The 25,277-nt window shown below is 39.3% G+C and overlaps 1 protein-coding gene across 1 annotated transcript in view; it reads left to right on the forward strand.

The window, feature by feature from the left end:
- Nucleotides 1–2,478: 2,478 nt before the first annotated feature.
- The window catches only part of Abcc2 (ATP-binding cassette, sub-family C (CFTR/MRP), member 2), a 66,494-nt gene continuing 43,695 nt past the window's right edge, over nucleotides 2,479–25,277 (forward strand). Inside the window, exons 1-7 of the mRNA XM_005407678.1 lie at nucleotides 2,479–2,633; nucleotides 4,839–5,012; nucleotides 18,099–18,224; nucleotides 20,328–20,462; nucleotides 20,786–20,893; nucleotides 21,428–21,483; nucleotides 23,120–23,351. Coding sequence (XP_005407735.1) covers nucleotides 2,601–2,633; nucleotides 4,839–5,012; nucleotides 18,099–18,224; nucleotides 20,328–20,462; nucleotides 20,786–20,893; nucleotides 21,428–21,483; nucleotides 23,120–23,351 — 864 coding nt within the window. The 5' untranslated portion in view covers nucleotides 2,479–2,600. The remainder of the gene's footprint in view (nucleotides 2,634–4,838; nucleotides 5,013–18,098; nucleotides 18,225–20,327; nucleotides 20,463–20,785; nucleotides 20,894–21,427; nucleotides 21,484–23,119; nucleotides 23,352–25,277) is intronic.

The raw sequence follows: 25,277 nt of genomic DNA on the forward strand, positions 1-25,277 counted from the left end.
AAAAAAAAAAAAAAAAAAAAAAAAAAGAAATTAAAACTAGAAATTCCATTTGACTCAACTATCCTGCTTCTAGGTATCTTTCTGAAAGAGTTAACATTATATGATAGTGATACATCATACCCATGTTTATAACAGCACATTAATAACTAAATCTTGGAAGCATCATTTATCTGTATGTCCATCAATAGATGATAAAGAAAATGTGGTATTATACACAATGGAGAACTACTCTGACATAAAGAGACTTGAGTCATTCATTTGTAGGAAAATGAATGCACCTTGAGACCATAATATTAAGTGAAGTTAATCAGGCAGACAAGCTTAAATATCATATGGTTTCTCCTATTTGAGAAACTCAAAATATAAATATAGAGCAAAATGAAAGATTCTTAATAAGAAACAGGGAGATTGAAATTTTGCAAAAGGGAAAGAAACCAAGAGGTGGAGGGAGCAGGGAGGTGAATGAGAGAAAAAAGGTGGAGAAAAATGAATTAAGATGTACTATGTATATGTACCAAGTCCCCACAAAGAATGTAATTATTATATACTACAAACATCTTCTAATGAAAATATAAATAAATTTTAAAAAGAGTTAAATCAGGACTAAAATCTGAGATATCTAGGAAACTCAAATTTTTCCTTGTATTCTCTCACAACTTTGAGTTCTTTACATGATTTTTTGGTAGGGGAGATGGGTCATTTTGATGATAATATTAATTATTAATAAGTTCTTTATCTTTTAAATAAGACCTTATATATATGCATTCCGGTATATAACTTCAAAACTATTTTGGCATTTGTGTTGATAACCAAAATAGTTCCACATTATGGTGTTTACACCTTCTTTTCATGGTTGGCATGTCTTGCTAATTTGGGATGCCCTGTATTAAAATAACATGAGCTTTACTCAAGAGACAGGAGAATAGGAGGTTTTTGTTTAAAGGATATAGAGTTTCAGTTTTGTAAGAGGTAAAGTTCTGGAGATTCACTGAACAAAAACATGAATATATTTAACACTGCTGAATTGCATACTGTATTTTGAAATGACTAAGATGATAAATTTTGTTATGTATTTTTAACCATAGAAGTTGCTTTAAAATATTATTATGCAAACAATACCTGATAACTGTAGAAAAGTCAAAAAATACAGACAAGCAAAAAGGAAAGTAAATTCTTACCCATAATCCTATGAATCATACATATGCTTTCACATTGACTTTTTTTCTTTTTTTGAGACAAAGTCTCACTCTGAAGTTCAGGCTGGCCTTGAACTCACTATGTTGCCCACTGGTCTCAACTTGCAACAATCTTCTCATCTCAGCCTCCTGAGAGCTGGGATTAAAGGCGTGCACCACCACATTCCAGGATTTTTTTTTTTTTTTTTTTTTTTGAGCACACTGATTTTTTTCAAGCAAAGTTTATGCAAGTTTTAATCATGGTTTTACATTCTATAATTTTTCTTATGGTGCTTGAGATTGCACTAGTTTACTGGCCACTTAGGTTCATATGCTTATGTCCATTTGTTCGCTACTAACCAAATCAAAGGAAGCCATATATTTGGGGACAAGATGAAAGGATTAATAGGTTTCCAAAGCTAGCCCCTAGGAGATGGACAAGCCCATTTGCCTCAAATCCCCATCTCACCCTGCACGGGTATGGTGGGCTCTTTCATAACTAGAAACAGTGTGAGAGCGAACAAAGTGGAACAGACATCTTCAAGCTAGTTCCATCCCTTTCTGGACTCAGGGAATGAAAAACTAATGAAATTTGGCTTGACCTCCTGATGCTAGTATCTTCACATTCTTTCCATTCCTCTGGGCGGAGGAGAGATAGGGATAGCCATTTATTTATGCCCTAGGCTTGAGGAAGTTTGGAAGCCCCTTGACTCCAAAGGAAAAAAAAAATTAAGTTTTAAAGTTCCATTTTGCAGTGTTGGTTACACCAGGACCTTTATATTTACCTGTATCCCCAGCCGTTTTTTACCGTGAAGTCACCTAGCTGCTCAGGCTGGTCTTGAACTACCCAGGCAATCAATCCTCTTGCCTTAGCCCCCAGATGCTGAAGTTCCAGGTTGGCACCACCACACTTGACTAGGTTGTATGCTAATTAAAAATCCTGAAGAGTTGTTATTTCGCATTTCTATAAACTCCAAGATCTTTAAAAAGAAGTGAATCATTGCGTTCACCAATACATGTCCTTCAATGGATGCCGCGCATTTGTGGCGCATGTGTTCCTAAAAGACTGAAAGCAGATCACACTCCTATTGCCAGCCAGCTTGGCTACCATCTCTCAGCGGTTCCTTTTATATCCGGTCACATTGCAAAGAGTTTGGGCACTTTGGAAACCTGTAAGTCTAACCTCCCTGGAAATTCTCAGTCACATGTCTATCCACTGGGATGACGTAAGCATGCTTCCAGCCAAGGTTAACTATTAAATTGTTGGGATGAAAGGTCAGAAGATCTGCCCTTAATTGCAACATCAGATCATCAGGTGGGGAAAGAACACATTGCTACTTGCCAGCCACCTTCTCCAAGGAAAAGAGTAAAGAAGAAACAACATAGTCCTAGAGAAGTCTTCATGCCAGAAGTGCTCCAGGAGTCATGGTGGACAAATTCTGCAATTCTACTTTTTGGGTAAGAAATTATATTTATTCTCACTGTTTACTCTTCTCAAACAGGACAAGCGGTAGATTAATGAGAGCCACCAACAAGAACCTGAAAGGTTAGAGTGCAGTTGTTCTAAAGCTCAGGCGTTTTGAGAAAAGATAATTTATACTATCTCCAGAGAATATATCATCTGAGAAAGGTCACCGAATTTATTCTGTTACATATGCTGCTTGTGTCCTAGACTCGTTTCTTGGACTAGCTAATTGCACAACTGCCTTCTCTATAGAGAAATAGAGAAAAAAAAAAAGCCTTCCAATTTCCTCAGTGTTAAGAATGGGAACTATTGTTGGATACTTTGCGGCGTAAGAGAAAGAGTAGAGGGTCTATGATTGGACTGAGATATGTTGACCCTGAAATAATAACATATTTATTCAAGAGGAACTTGCAACTAATCATGGGGACTAGAAGCTGAGACCAGGGTGCTCGCTTCAGAAGCACATATACTAAAACTGGAACGATATAGAGAAGATTAGCATGGCCCCTTCGCAAGGATGGCATGCAAATTTGTGAAGCGTTCCATATTAAAAAAAAAAAAAAAGAAGTTGAGACCAGGGATGCAAATGTGAGCATTACAGCACTGAAATAGTTTTGAACCATGAGAATTGGGCAATACTGGTTTAGAGAGGGAGAAGAAGGAGGCTCATTGAAAGAGCGGTCAGGTATTTAAACAATGTACTAGAATAGTATAACATCGGGGAGCCAGGGGTAGCAGAGAATTTCAAAACAGGTCAATCAGTGATACCAAACAGCTTAGTGGAATAGAGAAAGAGACAGGGTCTTGGATTTAGTAATTTTGAGAGCAGCCATCTGCAAACCTCTATAGCATCAAGATCAGAATCAGAGTTACCTAGGGTGGTTAGCATAGTTGAAAGTCTAAAGTTGCATAACTTTACATAAAGGTGAGAGGAGGGAAGGAGATAGCCCTTCAGGTTAGGAAGAACCTGGGCCCCAGGGCCTTCAGAATGGGACAGAGATATCATTGGAAGGTGGGGCTGAATAAGCCCCACTATCTTAACAGGCCATCTCTTGAATATTCTCTCCATAATTATACAAGTCATCTTGTCAAGGAACCTCAACCTTTTTTTTTTTTAGAAGACTGTGTCTCAACAATCGACAAAAAAATTAAAAATATTTATAGGAAGGGAAAAATCTACCCTCACTTGACTCAGAACGAAAAACTGCACCCACCTCACAAGACATTTCCAGTTATTATTGCGGCAAAGACTGGTACAGCACTTCCTGGGAGTAACCGTTCTATCCAGCAATGCGGTTGGTGCTGTTGTGCCGAAAGCAGTCAGGCCCCCTCGGTTTTGATGTAAGCCTTCCAGGCCAGACTAGGATATAGTAAATAATAACAATAAATGTCATAGTACGACTAAGCTTTCTGCCTGTCTGCAACCCCTATGTTTGAACATCTGCCAATGAGTTCAATTAGTAGTAGAAACTAAATGAGAACAAGGGGCTGGGGATTTAGCTCAGCGGCAAAGCACCTGCCTGGCAAGCGCAAGGTCATGAGTTTGGTTCCCGGTACCGGAGAAAAACCAAAAAAAAAAAAAAAGAAAGAAACTAAATAAGAACAAGTTTTTATATCCAGGGAAATAGTCTCCCCTTTGGATTGAGGAACCATTCTTTTTCTTCCTTCAACGTGACAAATGTCACAGTGAATTTTACTTAGGAATGCTGCTGTAGATGTTCACTTGAAACCTCAGTTAGCAATAATCGCACCTCTGGTAAACCTCATGGTGCTACCACCGCACAAAGCTAAAATCTCAGGAATATAGGTTTTTAGAGGCTGGATTGGCCAGAAAAGTCACTAAACATCAGGAAATGGTTAATTTATATCAGTGAGGGTGCACAGGAAGATATTGATAGTTAAAAGACAAAACTGAAAGAGTGGGTGAAGGGTGGGTAGGGGAATGGGAAAAAAAAGAATCAAGTTATATCATGTACAGGTCCAAATTCCCTACGACAAAAGTGACTATTATGTGTACCTGAAATGCACCATTAAATTGAATTAATAAAAAAAATCAAAAGACATCCCACTCCCTAAAAAAGGCAAAAGTGGATATGGATATGGGATTGAATTTAAATTGTTTGGGAGCAAGTGGAAAGTTTTGGGGGATGGACTTGTAAAAGACATGTGTATCCAACAATTCATTTTTGTTTCCCCAGAATTCTTCATTCCTGGACAGACCAGATGCAGACCTGCCACTTTGTTTTGAACAAACTGTCCTGGTATGGATTCCTTTGTGCTTCCTTTGGCTCTTGGCCCCTTGGCAGCTTTTCCACGTATATAGATCCAGGACCAAGACATCTTCTATAACTAAGTTTTACATTGCTAAACAGGTAAGTAACCCCAATGTTTTCAAAGAAATTTCTTGGTGCACAAGACAGACATTTTCTTGATGATTAGTGTCTTTTTTGTCTTTAACCAGCTATACTTTGTGCTGCCGTGTCAGGTAAAGCCATGTTCTAGTCCTGACCTATGCCTCACTGGCCCCTTGCCATGGTCCTTGGTCAAAGTAGCTTTGATTTTTTTTTGCATAAGAATGGTGACTCTTAATTCTATGGATCCCTACCCCTTCCCAGTACAAGGACTCAAACCCAGGGCCTAATGCATGGTAGGCAAACTCTGTACCTCTGAGCTACATCTGTAACCGCTAATTCCTATGAATATAGGGCTCCCTAAACACAAATGATAGATAACTAATCAGTCAAATTATTCTAATCTTTTTGTATTTGAGAAGTGAACACCTAGATATGTGTCTTTAAACTGGTCTCATAAATCAAGAGACTAATTCAGAAAGTACCTATCACAAGGTGAAAATGAACTACATAATGTGGTTTCTTATTTTTGGTTCATTTTTTTTCCGGTACTGGGAATTGAACTCACAACCTTGCGCTTGCCAGTCAGGCGCTGTGCCACTGAGCTAAATCCCCAGCCCCATGAATTACATAATGTGTCTTTTTGACCATACAGGCAATCCAATCATCATTCATCTCCCAAAACTTGGACCTGAAATAGAGCTCCCATTTTCCCAGAGTATTCTATGAGTCAGGACGATTATATACAGTGGAGAGAGGAAGACCTAATGTGCATAGTATTCAGCCTGAGTAGAGAAATAATGGAAAGGACAGGGGATGTGGGAGAAAGCCCACAAGGAACAAGGGGAAGAGCTCTCTGACACCTGCACTAATTAGGAAGGGGATTTGTATGACTTAAGACCTTCCAAGGTTCTAGTTACCTCATAAAATCCACCTTTGGCTTCTTCCACTGAGTTTTTTTGTTTGTTTGCTTTTGTTTTTCCTATGTGTCCTAATCTTTAAGCTTGTCTTTAGAAATGCAAATTAGATTGTCTCATTCTATGAGAATACATATGTATATAGCCTCTAGTAACTGGGAACCAAAGGAGAGGAGGTGCGTAAGCACAGAAGGCGGAATTTGTGTGAATGCTCTGAGATAGTGCTGGTAGTAGGTTTCACCAGATCCTGGGGAGGGGAACAGTCTGTGAGGTAGAGTCGTTGTCTCCCAGGTTGGCCTGTGCGCCCAACACAGGACCTGGCATGTACTGAGACTCATGCTGAATTCAACATTTGTTGGATGTTGGTTGATAAATGAACCCTAGAAATAGGGGCTGAGATGAGTGTGTTAGACTCCAGACATTCTGAACATTGAATAGCACTCTTCATTTGGAAATGAGTCAGAGCTTAGTGTTATAGTTAGTCAAGGTTCTGCCCATTTTTCTGGAGCTTCCAAGAAGAGGTTAGGTAATGAACAAGCCAGTATCTTATCCTAGTAAAATTAATTAGTTAATTTTTAAAAACTATTTTATTAGGGCTGGGGATATAGTTCAGCAGTGCAAGCACCTGCCTGGCAAGCATAAGGTCCTGAGTTTGATTCCCAGTACCAAAAATAAAAACCACCCTATTTTATTGACATATGACTATATACTATGCACTTCTCCCATTTAAAATAATTTGGTTTTTAAAGTCTATTTACGGATATATACAACCATCACCATGGCCACTTTTAGAATATTTTCAGTCTGTCAAAAAGAAATCCTGGGCCGGGAATATAGCTCAGCGGCATAAGTGCCTGCCTGGCAAGCACAAAGTCATAAGTTTGATTCCCGATACCAAAAAAAAAAAAAAAAAGAAATCCTTTAGCTCTCAACTCCCTGCCATCCTTATCCTCAATAAGCAACCATTTTCTGTCCCTAGAGATTCCTTTTTCTAAACATTTCATCCGAGCGGAATCCTACACTATCTGGCTTTCTATTGTCACACCTGGAGTGAGGTAGACTATCCATCTAGGGTTTATAAACATGATACCAATAAAGAATTAAAGATACTAGTTTAGAGGGAGAAACAAAATCACTTTATTGGAAAGAGGAGAGGAATGAGGAGACACACAGCTACCTTGTGGGAGTAAGGTAGGAAGCCTGGAGCTGGGGCCTGAGAGCGTCTGTTCTTAGCCACTTTTACTACAGGGCAAGAAGGACTGGTTCCCCTTTGAGAGCTGTTATAACTTGATTGGCTATTGTAGGCTCCGGGACCCCTGACTTGGCTACTGAAACTCTCTGTTGCCTGTCTGCAAATTCGTGAGTAAGCTCCTTTTTTTTCCCAGGTGCTATCTCTGAAATTTATAGCAGAGTCTTACATTCAAGGCCTTGAGTTAACAATTAGTAAAGGGATACATGTACATTTTAGTGCAGGAACATGGTGACAGAATAATAATATATATATGTGTATGTGTTTATATATATACGTGCGGGTGTGCAGGTGTGAGTATGTATTTTAGATACTGAGTTTTCTGTAATAGAGCCCCTTCCCCATTTGGCCGGAGGTGGAGAGGAGCAGTCGGGGCCCTGGCTGGGAAGTGAGCCAGGCTGCTTATCAGCTCTCCCTGCTTCTCTTGCTCGCTCCAGCGGAGTTTAACTCTTTATTTGCCAGAAACCTCACTAAGACCCTTACGTTTCCCTGCCTGACCCCAACTTTCCCTACAATATGATTGACTTCTTACAGCATCTTAGGGTTCACCCTTCTTGTAGGATGTTTCAACACTCCATTTTTTTTTAAAGTTTAGTCTTTTATTAGGGCATGGTAATTTTATAAAACATTTGCTTTCGCTGTGGCCTTTTCTTTTATGTATAAACATGTTTTGATCGTCTTTATCTCCATACTTCATTTTTTTTTATGGCTGGACATTGTTCTACTACACAGCTATAGCAGCTACTGTTAAAGTAAAAGCACGGGTCTCTATAGAGAAAAAGAAAAGCAATGTATTCACCTCATTTTTTTTTTCTGTAGTTGATATACCCCAACTCACAACTTCCGTAAACTCATTTATAACTTATATTTTAATTTTTTTGCTCTCCACTCTGAGGGTGACAGGCATAGTTTAGCTTCTTAAAAATTTCAAAATGAGCCTGGTATGGTGGCACACGCCTGTAATCCCAGCACTTGGGAGGCTGAGGCAGGAGGACTGTTGTGAGTTTGAGACCAGCCTGGGCCACAAAGTAAACTCAATGCCAACCTGAACTGAGTAGGAGACCCTGTCTCAGAAAGAAAAAAAAAAATTTCAAAATGATTCATTTCTCCTCTGAATAATGAGAGCGTAATTCCTCATAAAGTAAAACTTCTCAGTCATAGGAGTCTTCTTCATCTCGGTTCCCAGCTTCATTTTACTCCTCAGCTCCCCCTGCTGCCTGCCTTTGGACTTTTCCTTTTGACTCCTAAGTCGGCATCGTCTCCTCCTTAGTGTGGTGTTTATCTCATCTAGACTTACTCAACTTGCTTGACCTACCTGTAATGACTCCCCAGGTGGGCTTGCTTAAAATTACCCTTAGTGAAGGACCCCACCACCACCACCACAAAAAGTAAATGAATGAGTTGAACTCAAAAGTGAATAATGTTGGTTGTGAAAGTGCTGATGTCAAAAATGGACTTGATGTCGAGCCAGAGAGACCTTGGAACCATATTTAAATATTTGCAGAAAAACAACATAAAGGATTGTCCAATTTGTTTGGAAAAGTTTCAGGAAGTGAGACTAAGATGAGTGAGTGGAAGTTGATCCAAGGAAGGCAATTTTGACCAAATATATAGAAGAAATTTCTAATAAAAAAATCACTGTCTGATATTAGATGGGCTGCTGGGAGATACAGTCCCTGAAAATATTAAAGCTGAAGTTAAACATTTGTTGGCTAAGAAAATAGTGCAAAAGAGACCCTTTACAATGGGTAGAGATTCTACTAGAGTGACTTGTCATTCATAAAGCACTGGGAAAAGGGGGACCTTGCAGAGATGAAGAGGTATTAAATATGGCCCAGCGATTATCTCTTCTTTTTAAAAGTAAAAATGATTTGTATTTCCTTAGAAAGTTGTGTTTATGCAGAGTGTGGTGGCACTTGCCTGTAGTCCCAGCATTCAGGAGGCTGAGTCAGGAGGATCACCCACCATGAGTTCAAGGCCAACCTAGTGTGTTTAAAACCAACTTGAGCTACATGGTGAAAACTTGTCTCAAAAAAAGAAAAAGTTGTGTTTGGTAAACTCCTTGTCTGATTGAAACTTTTTCAATAAGTTGGAGATCAAGGACAAAGAGAATTAAGGACTTGGTAAATTTGTAAACAACCAGTGTTTCCCTACTCCTAATGATTGAGAGTGTGTGCATGTTTCTAATGAAAAGATACTGTGTGCTCGCTGTAGAACGTTTGGGAGTTCCAGGGAAATGAGTAGAAAATTAAATCCGTCAATAATTGTATCATTCTGATATATTCTTATTAACATTTTTGTATATTTCTTTCTACCCTCTTAAAAAAAAACTAGACAACAACAAAGTACAAATCAAAAGCAAATATCTCTTTCTCATCTCACTATTTGCCAGTTCCATTTCTGCAGGCTTTTATCTTGTTTTGATGATTCCCTCAATACCTGCAAATATTGTATAGTTACCTATCTTTTTCATCTATCAAGTTTGAAAAGATCTATTCTGCTGTATGAAAAGTAAGGAATTTAGTTTATTGATAAGAAATTCAACTTCCTTTTCCCTTCTTTTTTGAATAATTTTTTCAGTTGTTTTGTTACCTTTATACCTAAAAGTACTGAGTCATTTACTTTAAATTCTATATTTTGATGTTCCTTTGGGTAACAAGAAATAATTAGTATCCTCAAATTTCTTGTATACCTTCTATAACAGAACATCTTTTAAACAAACTCTCCAGAAAGAGTTACCATAAAGTTCCTAACTATGCTTTCTAAACATATTCACCTGAATCAAACAAATTTCTTTTCTTAGCTCTGAGGATGCTGCTACACTGTTCCCCAGCATTCCATGCTACATTCAGAATTCTCATTCCCATTACCCTTGCAGGACGTATAAGGATTTCATTCTTTCTATTTTGGATTTTTCGGAGACTCTACCTTCGTAATTCTTTTTCTATTCAGTGGGTCATTCAGTCTAAAGACTTTTGTTTTCTCTGAGAAATTTTCATGTTACTTCTTTCATTTCTTCTCTAACTTTGAAATTCTGTATCTCCAAAACTTTTTTGAGATTAATGGTCAATTCTCTGAATTGATCATTCTTCTCAGTTTCTCTCATCCTCTCGCCTTTTTTCAATAACTTTTTTCTTTTTCCCATATGTTCTGAGTGATTCCACCAATATTTTCTTCCAGTTGTCCTAAGGAACCTTTATTTTTACCGTAATGAATACCTAAGATTCTTAATTTCTGCATATACCTTTCAAAACATAAAAGCCACCTATTTGTATATGCAGTGTCTTCCAGATCTCTTTCAGAACATTAATTTTAAAATAATTTAAAATTATCTTCTGCTTAATAATTTGTCTCATTCTAGAATCAATTGTTCTGTTTAATGATCTTAGCTTCTTCTTATAGTACTGGTTTTTCTTAACTCCCTGGCAACTTCTGGTACTGTTTGCATTTATAAATAAATAAAAAAGTTATTTAACCTGGGGGGCCAGAGTAGGTCCCTTATCGTTGTATAAGTTGACTTCGCCAGTGGGCCTCTTTGTGATATGATGCGTGACTGCACTCTCAGTCTTAGATAACTATTAGTGTGGACTAACCACCTCCCCCCAAGAGGAGAAGCCTGGGCTATCCCCCTCCACCCCTCGGTGTGCCAAATGAGGATGAACTTACTCTGGCGCACCAATACTCACACTATAAGACCAGCCCTCTTCCAAAAAGCATTCACTTTCTCTAGAAAGTGCTTCTTTTGCTCTAGACTGAGCTGGGGAGGAGGTAATAAATACAATTATCAGTGGATTCATGGTAATAGAGTGGGTATGTGGGATAGAAGGAAATAACTGGTATAAGTGCACAGTTTTGAAAACAATACTTTGGTTAAGCCTCTGGTTTCTGTCCTGTTTCCCATCCTTACTCTCTGCTATACTTTGGAACTGAATGGCCCCCAAAGGCCCACGTGTTAAAAGCTTGATTGCCAAGATGTGGTGCCACTGGGCAGTGATGGAACCTTTAAGAGGTGGGATCTAATATGAGGAAGTTAGATCATAGGGGCGTGCCCTTGTAGGAAGTATTGGGGCCCTGGCCCTTCCTCTCTCTTGCCTCTTTGCTTCCTGACTGCCTTGAGGAGAACAGGCTCCTGTACCACGTGTTCTCTCCACAATGTACTGTGCTGCCACAGGCCCAAAGCAACAAGGCCAAGCAACCATGGACTGAAACCATGAGCAAAAATAAACCTTCCGGGAATATAGCTCAGCAGCACACGCGCCTGCCTGGCAAGCACAAGGTCCTGAGTTTGATTCCCAGCACCAAAATAATAATAATAATAGTAACAATAATAATAAAAATTTTAAAATAAACCTTTCTTCCTTATAAGTGATTTATCTCTGTTGGCTTAAACCTTAAGAAGTTTATTATTGTACATAACAAAAAGTCCAAAGAACTTCACCTCCAGAACTTGTTGGTTCAGCAGCTCAACAAATAGATTTTTTTTTGAGACAGGATCTCACTATGTAGTTCAGGTTGGCTGTGAAGTCACTATGTAGCCTAGGCTGCCCCTGAATCACAGCAATCCTCCTGCCTCAGGCTCTTGAGTGCTGGGATTACAGGTGTGCAGCACCATGTCCTTTATTTTCATCTTCTGATGATCTCAGCATACCAAGCTATTTTTCAAGCAAGTGCATGATTACAAGATGACAATAGTAGCTCCGGGGACCACATTCTCAAATTAGAGTTCAAGGGAAATAAAGAGGCTGTGTGGCCCTTGTATCACTTTTTATTTCTTTCTTTCTTTTTTTTTTTTTTGAGGCAAGGTCTCACTGTGTAGTGCAGGCTGGCCTTGAACTTGCTTACATAGCCCAGGCTGACCTACAATTTAGGGCAATCCTCTTGCCTCAGCCTCCCAAGTGCTGAGATTAGAGGTGTGTGCCACCCCAGCCATCACTTTTTAAAAGAACAACTTTATTGAGATTATAATTTATATGACTCACTACAAAGTAACATAATTCCATGATTTTTAGTACTTTCACAGAACTGCATGACCGTTAATACTGCCTAATTCTAGAGTATTTTTTATTATTCCAGAAGAAATGTTGTGCCATTAAGCAGTCACTCTCCATTTCCTCTACCTTCCTCCACCTCCCTTCCCGCTGCCAGTTTCTGGCAAACACTAATTTCTGCCTTCTGTCTCTATAACTTGCCTATCTAGGACACTTAGTATGTGAAGAATTACAGGGTGTGTGGCCTTTAGCATGTGACATTTCACTGAGAATAATGCTTTCATGGCTTTCCTGTGTTGAAACATGAGTCAGTACTTCATTCCATTTTTTAGAAGTGTATTTTTATCATAAGTGAAATATACAATGTTTTACATCACTATCTTGTTCAAGAAATGTTACCCCACCCAGAATGGAAACCTTGTACCTGTTAAGCTGTTACTCCCCATTACCTCCTGCCTTCGCCCCTGTCAGCCTCAAATTTGCTTCCACTCTCTCTATATACTTAATTTTGATATTGCATGTATAAATATAGTCATATGTTTATATGGCCTACAAATCATATATTTGTATGGCCTATAATAAGTGGCCTTTTGTGTATGGTTTCTTTCACTTAGCATGTTTTTTAAGGTTTATCCTTGGCTTGTTGGCCGTTTGCATACTTTATTTGGAGAAATCTCTATTTAAACCCTTTTCCCATTTTAAAAATTAACTTACTTGTGTCTTTTTATCAGTGAGTTGTAAGAGTTCTTTGTGTATTCTGAATCCATATGTAAATCTGATCAGTGAGGAAAATCTTTTCCCCCAGATCCTATAAGCTATCCCCTGCTTGGGTGTGGCTGGAATTGTTTCACATTGTCATGGCTAAAGCAGTCACAGGCCAAGGGAATGGGACCATTGTGATTGGTGTTGATTCACTTCATGGAGCTGAAGAAGGTTCCGCTTCCACTCAATCAGGTAGCTCAGCTGAATAAAGTGGATATTTTACAAGGGGTGTTCTGTTAAGAAGAGAGCGGCTTTGGTGGGCAACTCTACCAGTCGGGAAGCTGCATTTACATCAGGGCCTTGGTAGCCATAACCTGTCTCTGTTCCAAGCTTGAAAGAACGAGCTAGAGAGTGAACCTTGGGGCAGACAGAGGGAGATGCCCGCCCAGCAGCAACAAGTGACATTCAGTTCTGGTTCCCTTTTATTGCTATGTTTTCTTGTGCATTTTTGGGTTGTGGCTTTCTGTGCGGTTTTAACTGTCACTATATATATCACAGGGTCTCACTATGTAGCCCAGGCTGGCCTCAAACTCACAGCAATCCTTCTGCCTCAGCGTCTTGAGTAGTGGGATTATAGGCATGTGTCAACATGCCCATCTATCACTACTGATAAGTTTCTTTTTTGTCTTCTAAAACTTCTCTTATTTACTGAGCTCATTCTTTTCCATTTATACATCAGTGCTATTGTGGATTTATTGCGTAGGTACCTTTAAACTATCATTTCAGTTGGATGGAGAGATGGATACAAATAGATACACTGGCATTTTGAGCTAGAAGCTTTCATCTTTTTCTTTGCATATTTAAAAAAAGGAATTTAGCTCATTGTCTGTGCAATCATATGGTCTGCTTTTTATTTAAGATGATATGAAACTCCTCAGTGATATTAACATGACTCTAAAGCATAATTACCTAAGGGTTCATCACATGAGTACGGCACGCCATAATTCATTCTAACAACTCTGCAACATTAACTCCTTCGGACAAATCCTTCCAACGTCACTGTTTTGGGTTATTCAGGCTTTACAAGTTCTTCACAGTTAAAAATGAGATTCCAGTGAACATTCTGGTGTATAAACATTTGCCTGCAATTCATATTCTCCCAGAATAGATGCTTAGAAGTAAAATTACTATAATAAAGTATATGAGCATTTAAGGCTTTAGGACATAATGGGAAATTTTTATAATCTAATAAGGTTTTTGCCAACTTAGAGTCTCATAAAGATTGTGTTAAAGTTCATGTCTCTGTACCCTTGTTAGCATTATGGATCATACCTCCAGCTTTGTTAATTTTATTTGCAAAACTGGCATTTCAGTGTTTTGCTTTGCATTTGTATGAATACCCATGAAATTGATTGTTTAAATTTATTAAATGTTTCATCAGTTGTGAATTGTCTGTTCATATTACTTGCTCATTTCTTAAAACAAGGGTGTTCACGTATTTAACCTTTGACATTTTGGATAGGTGATTCTCAGAGGATTATAAGATTTGGAAGGTACATAAGGGTACACAATAGTTACTCATTCTGGTCTTATTTGGTGTCCACTCATAACAGTTCCTTGTTCTTTTAGTGATAACCCACAGTTTTACAATCATAAGAGCCCCATAGATGCTCTTCTGTGTCTTGAAGATCCTTGTATTTTAGCACATAAATTTCTGTTTCTTTTTAATGGCTACTTAAGATGCTACTATTCAGAGGTACCATAATTTATGTACCAAACATGATAGGAACTTGGATATTTTCTACATGTCTGCTATCATAAGCATGTAGCATAAGCAATGCCTTGGACTTAGAGTGTGGGTCTGTAGGGTAAATTCCTAAATGAAATTACTGAGTAAAGTATGTGTGTAGTACTAGAGATTGAAGCCAGGATCTCAAGCAAGCTAAGCATCACGCTCTATGATTAAACTGTATCCCCGTCCTATTATTCAATTTTGATGTTTGTTAATTTGGTTAGGTAAAAATGGTATATCATTATAATTTCAAGTTGTACTCTCATTATCAGTGAGATTAAGCCTATTTTCTTATATTTAAAAGTCATTTGTGTTTTTTCTTTAATTTATCCACCCATATTTCATGCCTATATTTTGCATTGAGCTGTTAGGGTATAGTTTGTTGTTGTTGCTTTGAAGTTCTTTAAAAAGTAAAGTGGACCTTTTAGATATGAATTTTCCAGTTTATTTCTAATCAGTTCCCTCAGCTTAATACATGTGAGCCTGTGGCAAGGCCATCTTCTTTCCCTTGGCTTGGATAGCGGCCTGCTGGTTACTGTTCTACTTACTGGTCCTCAAGGGCAGGTATGTTAGCTTGGGGTTGCTCAATTTTACCTCTTAATTTACCTAAAAGCCAACATAATTTCTACTTGTAAGCTTATTTTTTCTCCAAACCTCATAGTTTCTTATGAAGAGAGAAGCAGGTAGTCCTGTTATTAATGCATCTTTGACCCCACCTCTTAGTAAATAATAGCACTGGTCCTATTTGTGAAAGTGTGTTCATTTCCTTTTTTGGCTGTTTTTCATTATGAAGGGCCCAATATCTCCGCTCAAACCATTCTGGATGATTGAGATTTACAAGCTATGATTGAAAAAATATGATGAGCATTTAAATTTTTAAAAGTTTTATTACAAATTGGGCATAGTGGCGCATGCCTATAATCCCAGCACTCGGGAAGCTGAGGCAGGAGAATCACTGTGAATCTGAGGCCACCCTGGGCTACAAAGTGAGTTCTAGGCCAGCCTCAACTACATAGTGAAACTGTCTCAAAAAGACAAAATAAATTAATAAAAAGTTTATTACAAATGAAAGACATACTGCCATTAATTCCCCCTCAAAGCTCTTCCCCTTGCTTTGACATACTTACCACATCATTCTTGCCACTTTGTGAAGCCGTTCTGGAAGTCTTTTTCTAAAATGTCTCTAGTTGTGCTGTTTCCGCTGCCTTGATGTCTTGAATCAATTTAAATTATTTATCTTTCATCTTCATTTTGACTTTGGGGCAGAGCCAGTAATCCCACAGTTCCAAATGCAGTGAGTAAGGTAAAGAACGACTCACCATAATGTCTTTATGAGCCTGCCTCTGCTGTGGATGGCACTCAGCAGAATATTCGCTGACTTTTTTTTATAACACACCTCATCAAGACTGAGGAAAGAGGACTTCCAGAATTGCTTCAGAAAGTAGCAACTATGAGGGAATATTTTGAGGGGGGTTAATGATGATTTGTGTCTTTATACTGTAATAATTTTTATTTAAACATTCATCCTATATATTTTGATTACCCCTTGTTTAAGAACGAGTGCAGAAGCTGGTCATGGTGGTGCATGCCTGTAACGCCAGCACTCTGGAGGTGAGGCAGGGGATTTTTGTGAGTTCAAGGCCAATCTGAACTGCATAATGAGACCTTGTCTAAAACTACTCCACTCCCGCAAAAAAAGAACAAGTGGAGATAGATGGGTGGAAAGAGAAAGGTCTGAAGGAAAGAGAGGTGGTAGTAGCTATAGAACTTCACCTGAGGGCTAAAATACTTGTGTTCCTCCTCACTGGAAGAAGTACTTTTCTCTCCTGCTGGGTGGTGGGGTGGGTGTCTTTAGCACAATGGAATGTGTATCATGTTTAATGAACTAATAGGACAAATTTTTTTTTTTTTTTTTTTTTTGCTTGAGGACATTCTGAGATGAAATAGTCACAACTGTTTGCAATGTTACTTCAAAGGTTATGTGGAGTCAAGCCTGGAACCAATAACCAAACAAAGGAGAGTGCCACCCTACTTGGAATAGAAGATTCTCCTTTTAAACAGGATATTAATGTTCTTGCTTTCCTTTTAGTTTGTTTTTTCTTCTTTTTTTGTGTGTGTTTGTTTGGGTGTTTTTGAGACAGGTTCTCACTATGTAGTTCAAGCTAACCTTGAACTCACAATGTAGCCCAGGCTGGGCTCAAATTTGCAGTGATCCTCCTGCTTCAAGCTCCCAAGTGCTGGGATTACAAGGGTGTGCCACCACACCAGACTCTGAGTATATTAACTTTCAATTGCTGAGTAACAATAAAACTATTTGCCTAGTTGCCCTAAAATTTAGCAGCATTAATAAACATTTTAATTGGGTGACGCACCCCTGTAATCCTAGCAGTCTAGGAGGCTGCAGCAGGAGTGAGCCCAGCCTAGGTAATTTATCAATTTAGTGTACCCCTGTCTCAAAAGAAAAAACATAAAAACTGCAGAGGCTCTGGGTTCAATCCCCATTACAGTAAAAAAAAAAAAAAATGTTTTATAGTTTGTGCAGATCAGAAATTTGGGGACTACTTATCTGGGTTCTGCTTAAGAGTTTCTCATTAAGATTACTTTAGGGGTACAGTCATGTGAAGGCTTGCCTGAAGTGACAGTATCTGCTTCTAGGATGACTTTTTCATGTGGCTCTTGGTAGGAAGCCTCAGTTTCTCACTGGTTGTTGGCAGAAGGTCTTCCTTCTTTGGCAAGTAGACCTTCTTCTCTGCAACATGAATGTCCTTTTGACAGGGCTGGTCATTTTCCCCAGAATGAATGATGTCAGAGAGAAAAGGAGAAAGAAGCCATGTTGGCTTTTGTGACCTAAATTTGGATGACACGCGGTCATTCTCACCATTTTCTATTCATTAGGATTAAGTCACCAAGTTCAGCCCATACTCAAAGTAAGGGAACTAAGCTCTACATGGTGAAGGGAGAAGCATCAAAAAACTGTGCACATGTTTTAAACCTATCACATCTACATTCCTTAAAAACACTTATCATGGCATACTTTGAACTTTATTCCACACTGTCAACCTCATTCCCTTGAACTACAGTCATATCTTGGTGCTTGACTGCTTTAAAACTCATCAAATATGGGAACTCCAGTCATTTGGACAAGAAAATTTCATCATGATACTTGTCATTTGCTTGGTACTCAATGTAGAAACTAGTACTTGTGTTGGTGTTGATCCCCTTGTGACTTGCTACTCTTCCTGGACAACACAAGGTGGTCTTTGTCATTTCTGGTACTCACTGAGCCTCCTGGAACCGATTAACAAGTACCAAGGTACCATATGTATCCACTCACTTCAAAGACATTTATCAAGTGCATTATCTGAAATTACTATATCCAACCTTTCCAATCCCTTACTGGAAACCATTCTGCTCTAAGAGTCTTACAGAGAGCTAACAGTGCTCTTTTCTCCTCCCCAGGTGCTCGTTGGGTTTCTTCTTATTCTGGCAGTCATAGAGCTGGCCCTTGCACTCACAGAAGACTCTGGACAAGCCACGATTCCTCCCGTGAAATATGTCAACCCGATCCTCTACCTAGTCACATGGGTAAGGCCCATTGCCACTTCTGCCCCATTTATCTTCTCTCTACCTGCAGCTGAAATGTACTTGTGGAGATAAAATTAAGTCCAATTTCATCTAGCTTTGTCAAGGATTTACAGTAATGCAAAACTTGGTTGTAATGGGATGAAGCAGATCTTAGATTTTTACCTCCTCTGATCTTATGCCTTCATATTTTGCCATCTAGGGATCACTGATGGAATCTAAGTGTCTTAGAGTAAACTAATTTTTTTGTTTTAAAGAGAGAAACAGAAACAATAAAAATGATACAGAATTTCAAAATAAGATGATAGGAAATTAACAGTGGTTATTATATTGCATATCATTAGCTTCAAAGTAGTTGCTCAGATTACAAGATATAGGCCTGCAAAATTGATCAAGAAATATAAACAATATAAGCACTAACTGTTCCTTTCAATGAACTAATAGAAATTAATAGTACAATTATCTTAGCTATCGTGTGTGTGTGTGTGTGTGTGTGTGTGTGTGTGTATTTTTCTCTCTTCCTTCTTTTCTCCTTTCCCCCATCCCAGTTCTTTTCTTTTGAGCAGTTTCTTTCCCTTTTGCAATATCTATAATACCTTTTGGATCTTATTTACTCTTTCACTTTCTTAGTAAAATAATTTTAAGTGTTGTAAATATTATTCCAAATCAATTGATGACTAATCAATGGATCGCAGAGTCTAGGGCTATTGTATAGCTTTGGGGGAGGGCTGTGCAGTGTTTTAAAAATGAATTAGTTGCTATCATTTTAAATGCTCAAATGAGAAGGGGAACAATGGAAGGGTGAGGGAGAGAGGAGAGAAGGTACAAGAAAAAAAGAATAGGAAGACAAAATGGAAACAAAGCTTTTGTAAATAAAGGGGCAAAGAGGGGTTGAAGGAAGGGGAGGAGAATGGGGAAAAAAGAAGTAGCAAGATATATTACGTACAGGTACAAATTCTCTATGATGAGTGTTATCATTATGAATATCTAAAATGTACCGATACAATTTTTAAAATGCGAGAAAAAAGATAATGATACATCAGCGTTTTGATTCATAAACTTTCTTTAAAAATCAGAATATCCAACAACCTTGGACTTACATTTCCACAGGGCAGTGGCCAGCTGAGACGGAATAGCTGCTGTCCCCTTTCGACCGTGTGGTTGTGGTTGGCACAGCCCCTCCCTGTGCTCCTTTTGCCCTGCCATCACTAGTAATGTGATCTGCTAGGCCTCTTGAGGCATTTTTATTTGCCACCACTGTAAAGGAACAAGCAAAGAGAGGTCTAGACTGTAGTGTCTCTTAAGCGCACATAGAGACAGCTGTGTATATCTCTTTCCAAACTATATTAAGTGATATCAGATTGGAGCTTGAAATCTACCAAAGTGGGAGTATTTACACCGCGAAATGGGCAAATTCTGCAAACTATAGCTTTTCCCCTCGAGCACTGGCTTACTAGCACAACAGGTCTAGGAAGCTAACACACGTACATGAAGGGAATCGAGGCGAGGCTTTAGGTTTTTAAAATTTTTTAATACAATATTTGCAAAATCAAGATATAGACAACTTATACCTAGTCATTAGAATCTGCCTCCTTGGTTGGGCATGATGGCGCTCACCTGTAATCTCAGCACTTGGGAGGCTGAGAGAGGAGAATCACCAAGAATTTGAGGCCATCCTGTGCTATACAGGGAGTTCAAGACCAGCCTGAACTACACAGAAAGGCTCTGTCTCATAAAAACCAAAACCAACCGACCAAACAAAAATCTGCCTCCTTCACCTGACTACTGCCTGAACTGGATTTACCCAATCTTGCAAAGGTCTTCATAGTGTCCATAGTAACTCCACTGGAAAGCCGCAGCGCCCCGCTGTCTTGGCTAATTCCCACCCGGGTGTGGTAAACAGAGAGGAAGCAGAGCTGGAAGACAGTCAGAGGGTACCAGGGAGCAAAGGGAGAGTTTGGCAGTATGTGCTCGCTGCTTCGCAGATCAGTTTCCACGAGCTCCTCCTCCGGCTTTCCTTTCGCCCTTCCTCCCTGACTTCCTTCTCCCCTCCTCTCCTTGGTTAGTAATGCCACTTTTCAGAACTTCCTGTTAATTTTTCTCTAGCTCCTGGTTTTGCTGATCCAGTACAGCAGGCAATGGTGCATACAGAAAAATTCTTGGTTCCTGACAATATTCTGGATTCTCTCGATCTGCTGTGACACTTTCCAATTTCAGACTCTTGTCCGGGCACTCCTACAGGTAAGGAGAAAGAGGTGTGACGTGAAGAGGTGCTGCTGGGTGATTTCTTCTTCTCTTTCTTGGCTGGGCAACTTATTAACCAGAGTAAATGACATCCAGTCAGTTGAGCTCCAGGATAGAATTATATTGGGAGAATTTGATGATAGGCTTTAGTCATACATATATATAATGTCTATAATTATATTTCATTTGTATTTATCTATAAATATATTTATTAAGTATATATTTATATATAAATGAAATAGCTGACCTGGGCTACAAAATTTAGTTTACATTTAATTTGGGTAAAAGGCTTAATTTCTCTGGGTCTTTTCTCCCCCTAGGACAAAAGTTCCAATCTGGCCTATTCCTGCCTGTTCTTCATCTCTTATGGATTACAGATCCTGATCCTGATCCTTTCAGCATTCTCAGAAAAAAGTGACTTATCAAGTGTAAGATTCTAAATATGCCTATTTCATATGGTACTTAATTAGATGATATTTTAAAAATTAAATTTTGAGATGTCTAGGTTTTATGGCGATCCCATGAACCCAGAATAAATTACAGGCCGAGAATTCCTAATCTGAACATCTGGAATCTGAAATGCTCTGAATCCAAAATTTTCAAAAAGTCTGAGGAGTATTGCAAAAATATGAAACACTTCTGGTCTCGAGTATTTTGGATATGAAATGCTCAACCTGTAATACAGGATATTTTATATTAAAGGGTACAATAGTGAACATCTTGAAATACTGATTTTTATGTTTATTCATCAGTTTTTGGCATAGGCAATTAATTCATATATCTATGCCAGAAAATCTGATTATTCCTCTGTTAGTGACCTTAGAGTGTCCAAAAAATATATGTTGACAAACTGACTTCTGCATCATATCTAGCACACCACCATCTCCAGAAAAATGTTTCTGATTTTAGAGCCCAATAGAGTTTCTCTTTCTAATTTCTTTTTAATTTTTTGTATCTTTCAGAATCCATCATCCACAGCTTCATTTTTGAGTAGAATTACCTTCAATTGGTATAACAGGTAGGAAATGCCTAAAGTATGGGTTTTCCATATTCCTAGTCATATTTTTCTGAAAAAAATGAAAGAAAGCTTAATTTTTAGAAGTGCCTCCTGGGGCCCTCTTTTCTTTTCTAGAGTAAGAGAATGCTACAACTTACGTGTTAGTTTAATTCATCCCCTTCATTGCACAGATTAGTCTAGATGATGAAAGAGACTTGCTCTTCATAGCCTGGGAGTTCCACAGAGGGAAGCATGGAGGCAGTGGGACAGGAAGGGAGCAGCTTGAGCCAGGCAATGCGCACAGACTTGGAGGTGAGGCATGAAACAGCTGCACCGGGGTACAAGAGGGTCCGGAACAGATACCCTTGGCCTTTTGTAGTTCCATGGCTTTTGGGAGCCTGGTGAAGCACGTGAATCCCTTCTTAGGTACCGCTTTAAGAGCATAAAATAAAAGACATGAGATTATAAAGGAAATAAATTATACAGACATTCCTTGTTCAACAACTTACCTTAGTAACGACCGTTCAGACTTATGATCCATCTTTTGTTTCTAAAGTTCTGTACACCTTATTTGATCGAGCCTCAGTGTCTTTTTTTGGCACAGTATCCCTTGTTTGTACAGTACTGTATTTTTTTGCTGATTGTACGGTGCAGTACAGTGCAGTACTATGGTTTTATATTGTCATACATTACAGGACTGCAAGTAAGAGTTATACAAATAAAAGAAAAGTCATTGAGTTGGAATTTCCTTTGACCATTTCTTCTGAATATTGTAATGTACATATTATGTACAATTCCTCATTTTGCAACCAATTCATTGAATGACCTATTCGCCACAGTGGAACTCGGTTGTTAAACAAGGAATGTCTGTATTGAAATGTAGTTATACAAATGTTTAATGCCAGGCATGGTGGTGCATGCCTGTAATCCCAGCACTCAGGAGGCTGAGGCAGGAGGATTGCTGTGAGTTCAAGGCCAGCCTGAACTAATAGCAAGATCCTGTCTCAAAACAACAACAAAAAAATTTAAAAAGCAAATTTGTGATATAGTAATATATACTTTTAAATCACAGCACTAAATAATAAAGTCTAGTGGTGAGTCTAAAAATGACCATAATTTTAAAATAGTGATGGGCATAAATTAGCTGTGAAGACATCCTTGATTTTCCTGGTAACAAAGGCACCATGTTACACTCATGTCAAGAGATAAGGTTAGTTTCCAGTTGGAAGCTGTTACAAGCATTTTCCATTCATTTTCTCAAACCCCAGGCTGGGGAACCCTGATCTAGAGAGATAGTATAAAGGCAGCCATGGGATCTGCTCTGTTTCACCAGGGCATTATGAAGGCCCCTCAAGGCAGAGAGGCTGCCGTGTTTGAAGAGGAAGGAGCCGGAATAGGCAGAGGTGATGTGATTTGGCTCTTAATTCCATAGGGCCATTCTCCTTTTCTTGCTAGCTGTCTTTTAACACACACTTCCTTTTCTGTCTCCCCGCTTCTCTGTCAAGTTCAAAGGGCCAGGGTGTGGTGGTAATGGAGCAATGGAGAACTCCCATATTTCTGTCCCCCACTCCAATCAGGGAGGCAAGTTTTGATAGAGGCAGCAAAGGTCTTCTAATGCAGCCTGTGGTGTTCCAGCCTGTGGTTACTCTTGTTTCAGGGTTGTTCGGAAAGGTTACAAGCACCCTTTGACACTTGAAGATGTCTGGGAACTTGATGAAGAGTTTAAAACCAAACTGGTGGTGAGCAAGTTTAAAGTAGTCATGGAAAAGGAGCTTCAGAAAGCTAAGCGGGCATTCCAGAGACGGCAGCAGAAGTCCCAGCGGAACTCTGGCGCCAAGTCACATGGCTTGGACAAGAACCAGAGCCAAAGCCAAGATGTCCTTGTCCTGGTAAATTTCCCATAAGTGTCTGAGTATGCACTGGGTTTTAGTACAGTGTCTGTGTGTTGTACGTTTCAGGCAAAAAGCAGCATTATGGTGATTTTGTTCTCATAGTACTTCATACTTAGTGTATTTTATATTACTAGTATCATTCACAATACTAGTAATAGCTTAGTGATGGATATGTGGAGGGTATAATGTATTATTTCTCTCCTTTTGGGTATATTTAAAATTTTTCATAATAAAAAATTTAAAATTATAGTTTAGCATTAGTAGAATTTACAGCAAGACCATGTCTCAAAATCAAAATAAATAAATCAATAAAACTTCAAAAAACTGGGGGAGTAGCTTTGTGTGAAGGCTATAGGTTCAACCCCAGTACTGCCAAAAAAAAAAAAAACAGAAGAAGAAGGAAGAGGAGAAGAAGACAAGGAGGCAGAGGAGGTGGAGGGAGTGGGAGGAAAGAAAAAAGTGAAGCTTAGTGGAATATACTTGTAATTGCAGCTACTTAGGAGACCGAGGCAGGAGGATTGCTTTAGGCCCTTGATTTTGAGACCAGCCTGGGAAACCTAACATGACTCCATCTAAAAACAAAGGAAAGAAAAGAAGTGGAAGTGGATTTGAAGTGCCATGCTGCTTTGGACAGTTAATATGGAAGACTGGCAAGAAAGGTGACATTTGAACACAGATCCAAAGGAGAACACCTGAGGGACAATCAGAGGGAAGTCTGTTCCAACCAGAGAGCAGGGCTGTGAGGCGGAGAGAAGGTGTCTGGCCTGTGCAGAGAGCTGGAAGGAGCATTGAGAGGGCCTGAGTGTGGGGTGAGATGAGCTCAGGGAAGTAGATGGGAACTAAACTGCGTGGAGCTTCGTGGGACGCAGCAGGGGTCTAGGTTTTACCTGAAGTCCGATGGAAAGTCAGTGGAAGGTGTGGCACAAAGAAGCAAAGCTGACTCGGGCGGCTGTCTGGAGAGTGAACTGTCATGAGACGCGAGTAGAAGCGGAGAGAGGCTGACAGTTGTCCAGGCTAGACAGACTGATCAGAATAAACCTCGGTGAGAAAAATTATGAGGATGTGAGTGGTAGAAAAACTGAGACACCGAGGCTGAGAAGCTAGAATTTGGGATAGGAGGAGGCCAAAACTTAGGAAAATGGACTGAGGAATGAGTCTGTGTGTCCCACGTGTTAGTGTCCTCGGGCCTGTAACAAAATACAGACGGCCCCTGGGTGCTCGGGGTAACTGGTCCTGGAAGGCATGATGAGTACTAAAACTGACAAGTGCCGAGCGAGCTGTCTTCACTGGACATGGTAGCAAGTCATGGGCCAGGTGACACTGAGGAGTTGTTGCTTGCACGAGAAGTACCAAGCAAATGAGGAACACTGGACTCAATATCTGAATCAGCATGCATCAAGTACCAAATTCAAAGCAGTGGAATACCACGGGATGGCTGTACTACAAACTAGACAAGTTAAAACTACAGAGGCTGGGGCTGTAGCTCAATGGCAAAACATCTGCCCAGAACATGGGAGGCCCTGGCTTTGATCTCCAGTAGCACACGTGCACATGTACCTGTCTGCACGTGCATGCACGTGCGCGCACACACACACACACAATTTACATCTCACAGATCAGGAATCCAGAAGTTTGAAATAAAGCAATCAGCAAGGTCATTCTCCCTTTGAAACATGTAGAGAAAAATCCTTCCCCTATGTGCTAGCTTGGGGCAGAAATCCTGGATATTCCTTCTCTTGTAGATGAATCATTCTAATTTCCACCTCTGTTCTTACATGGGCATCTTCTGTCTGTGTCTGTCTCTTCTTTTCTTTTCTTATAAGGACATCAGTCATACTAGATTATTGCCCACCCTAACGACCTTATCTTGACCCAATTACAGCTGCCAAGACTCTATTTCCAAGCACATCCCACAGTACAAAA

The sequence above is a fragment of the Chinchilla lanigera genome, unplaced genomic scaffold (assembly GCF_000276665.1).
Source record: "Chinchilla lanigera isolate Chin_1 unplaced genomic scaffold, ChiLan1.0 scaffold00106, whole genome shotgun sequence".
NCBI lineage: Eukaryota > Metazoa > Chordata > Mammalia > Rodentia > Chinchillidae > Chinchilla > Chinchilla lanigera.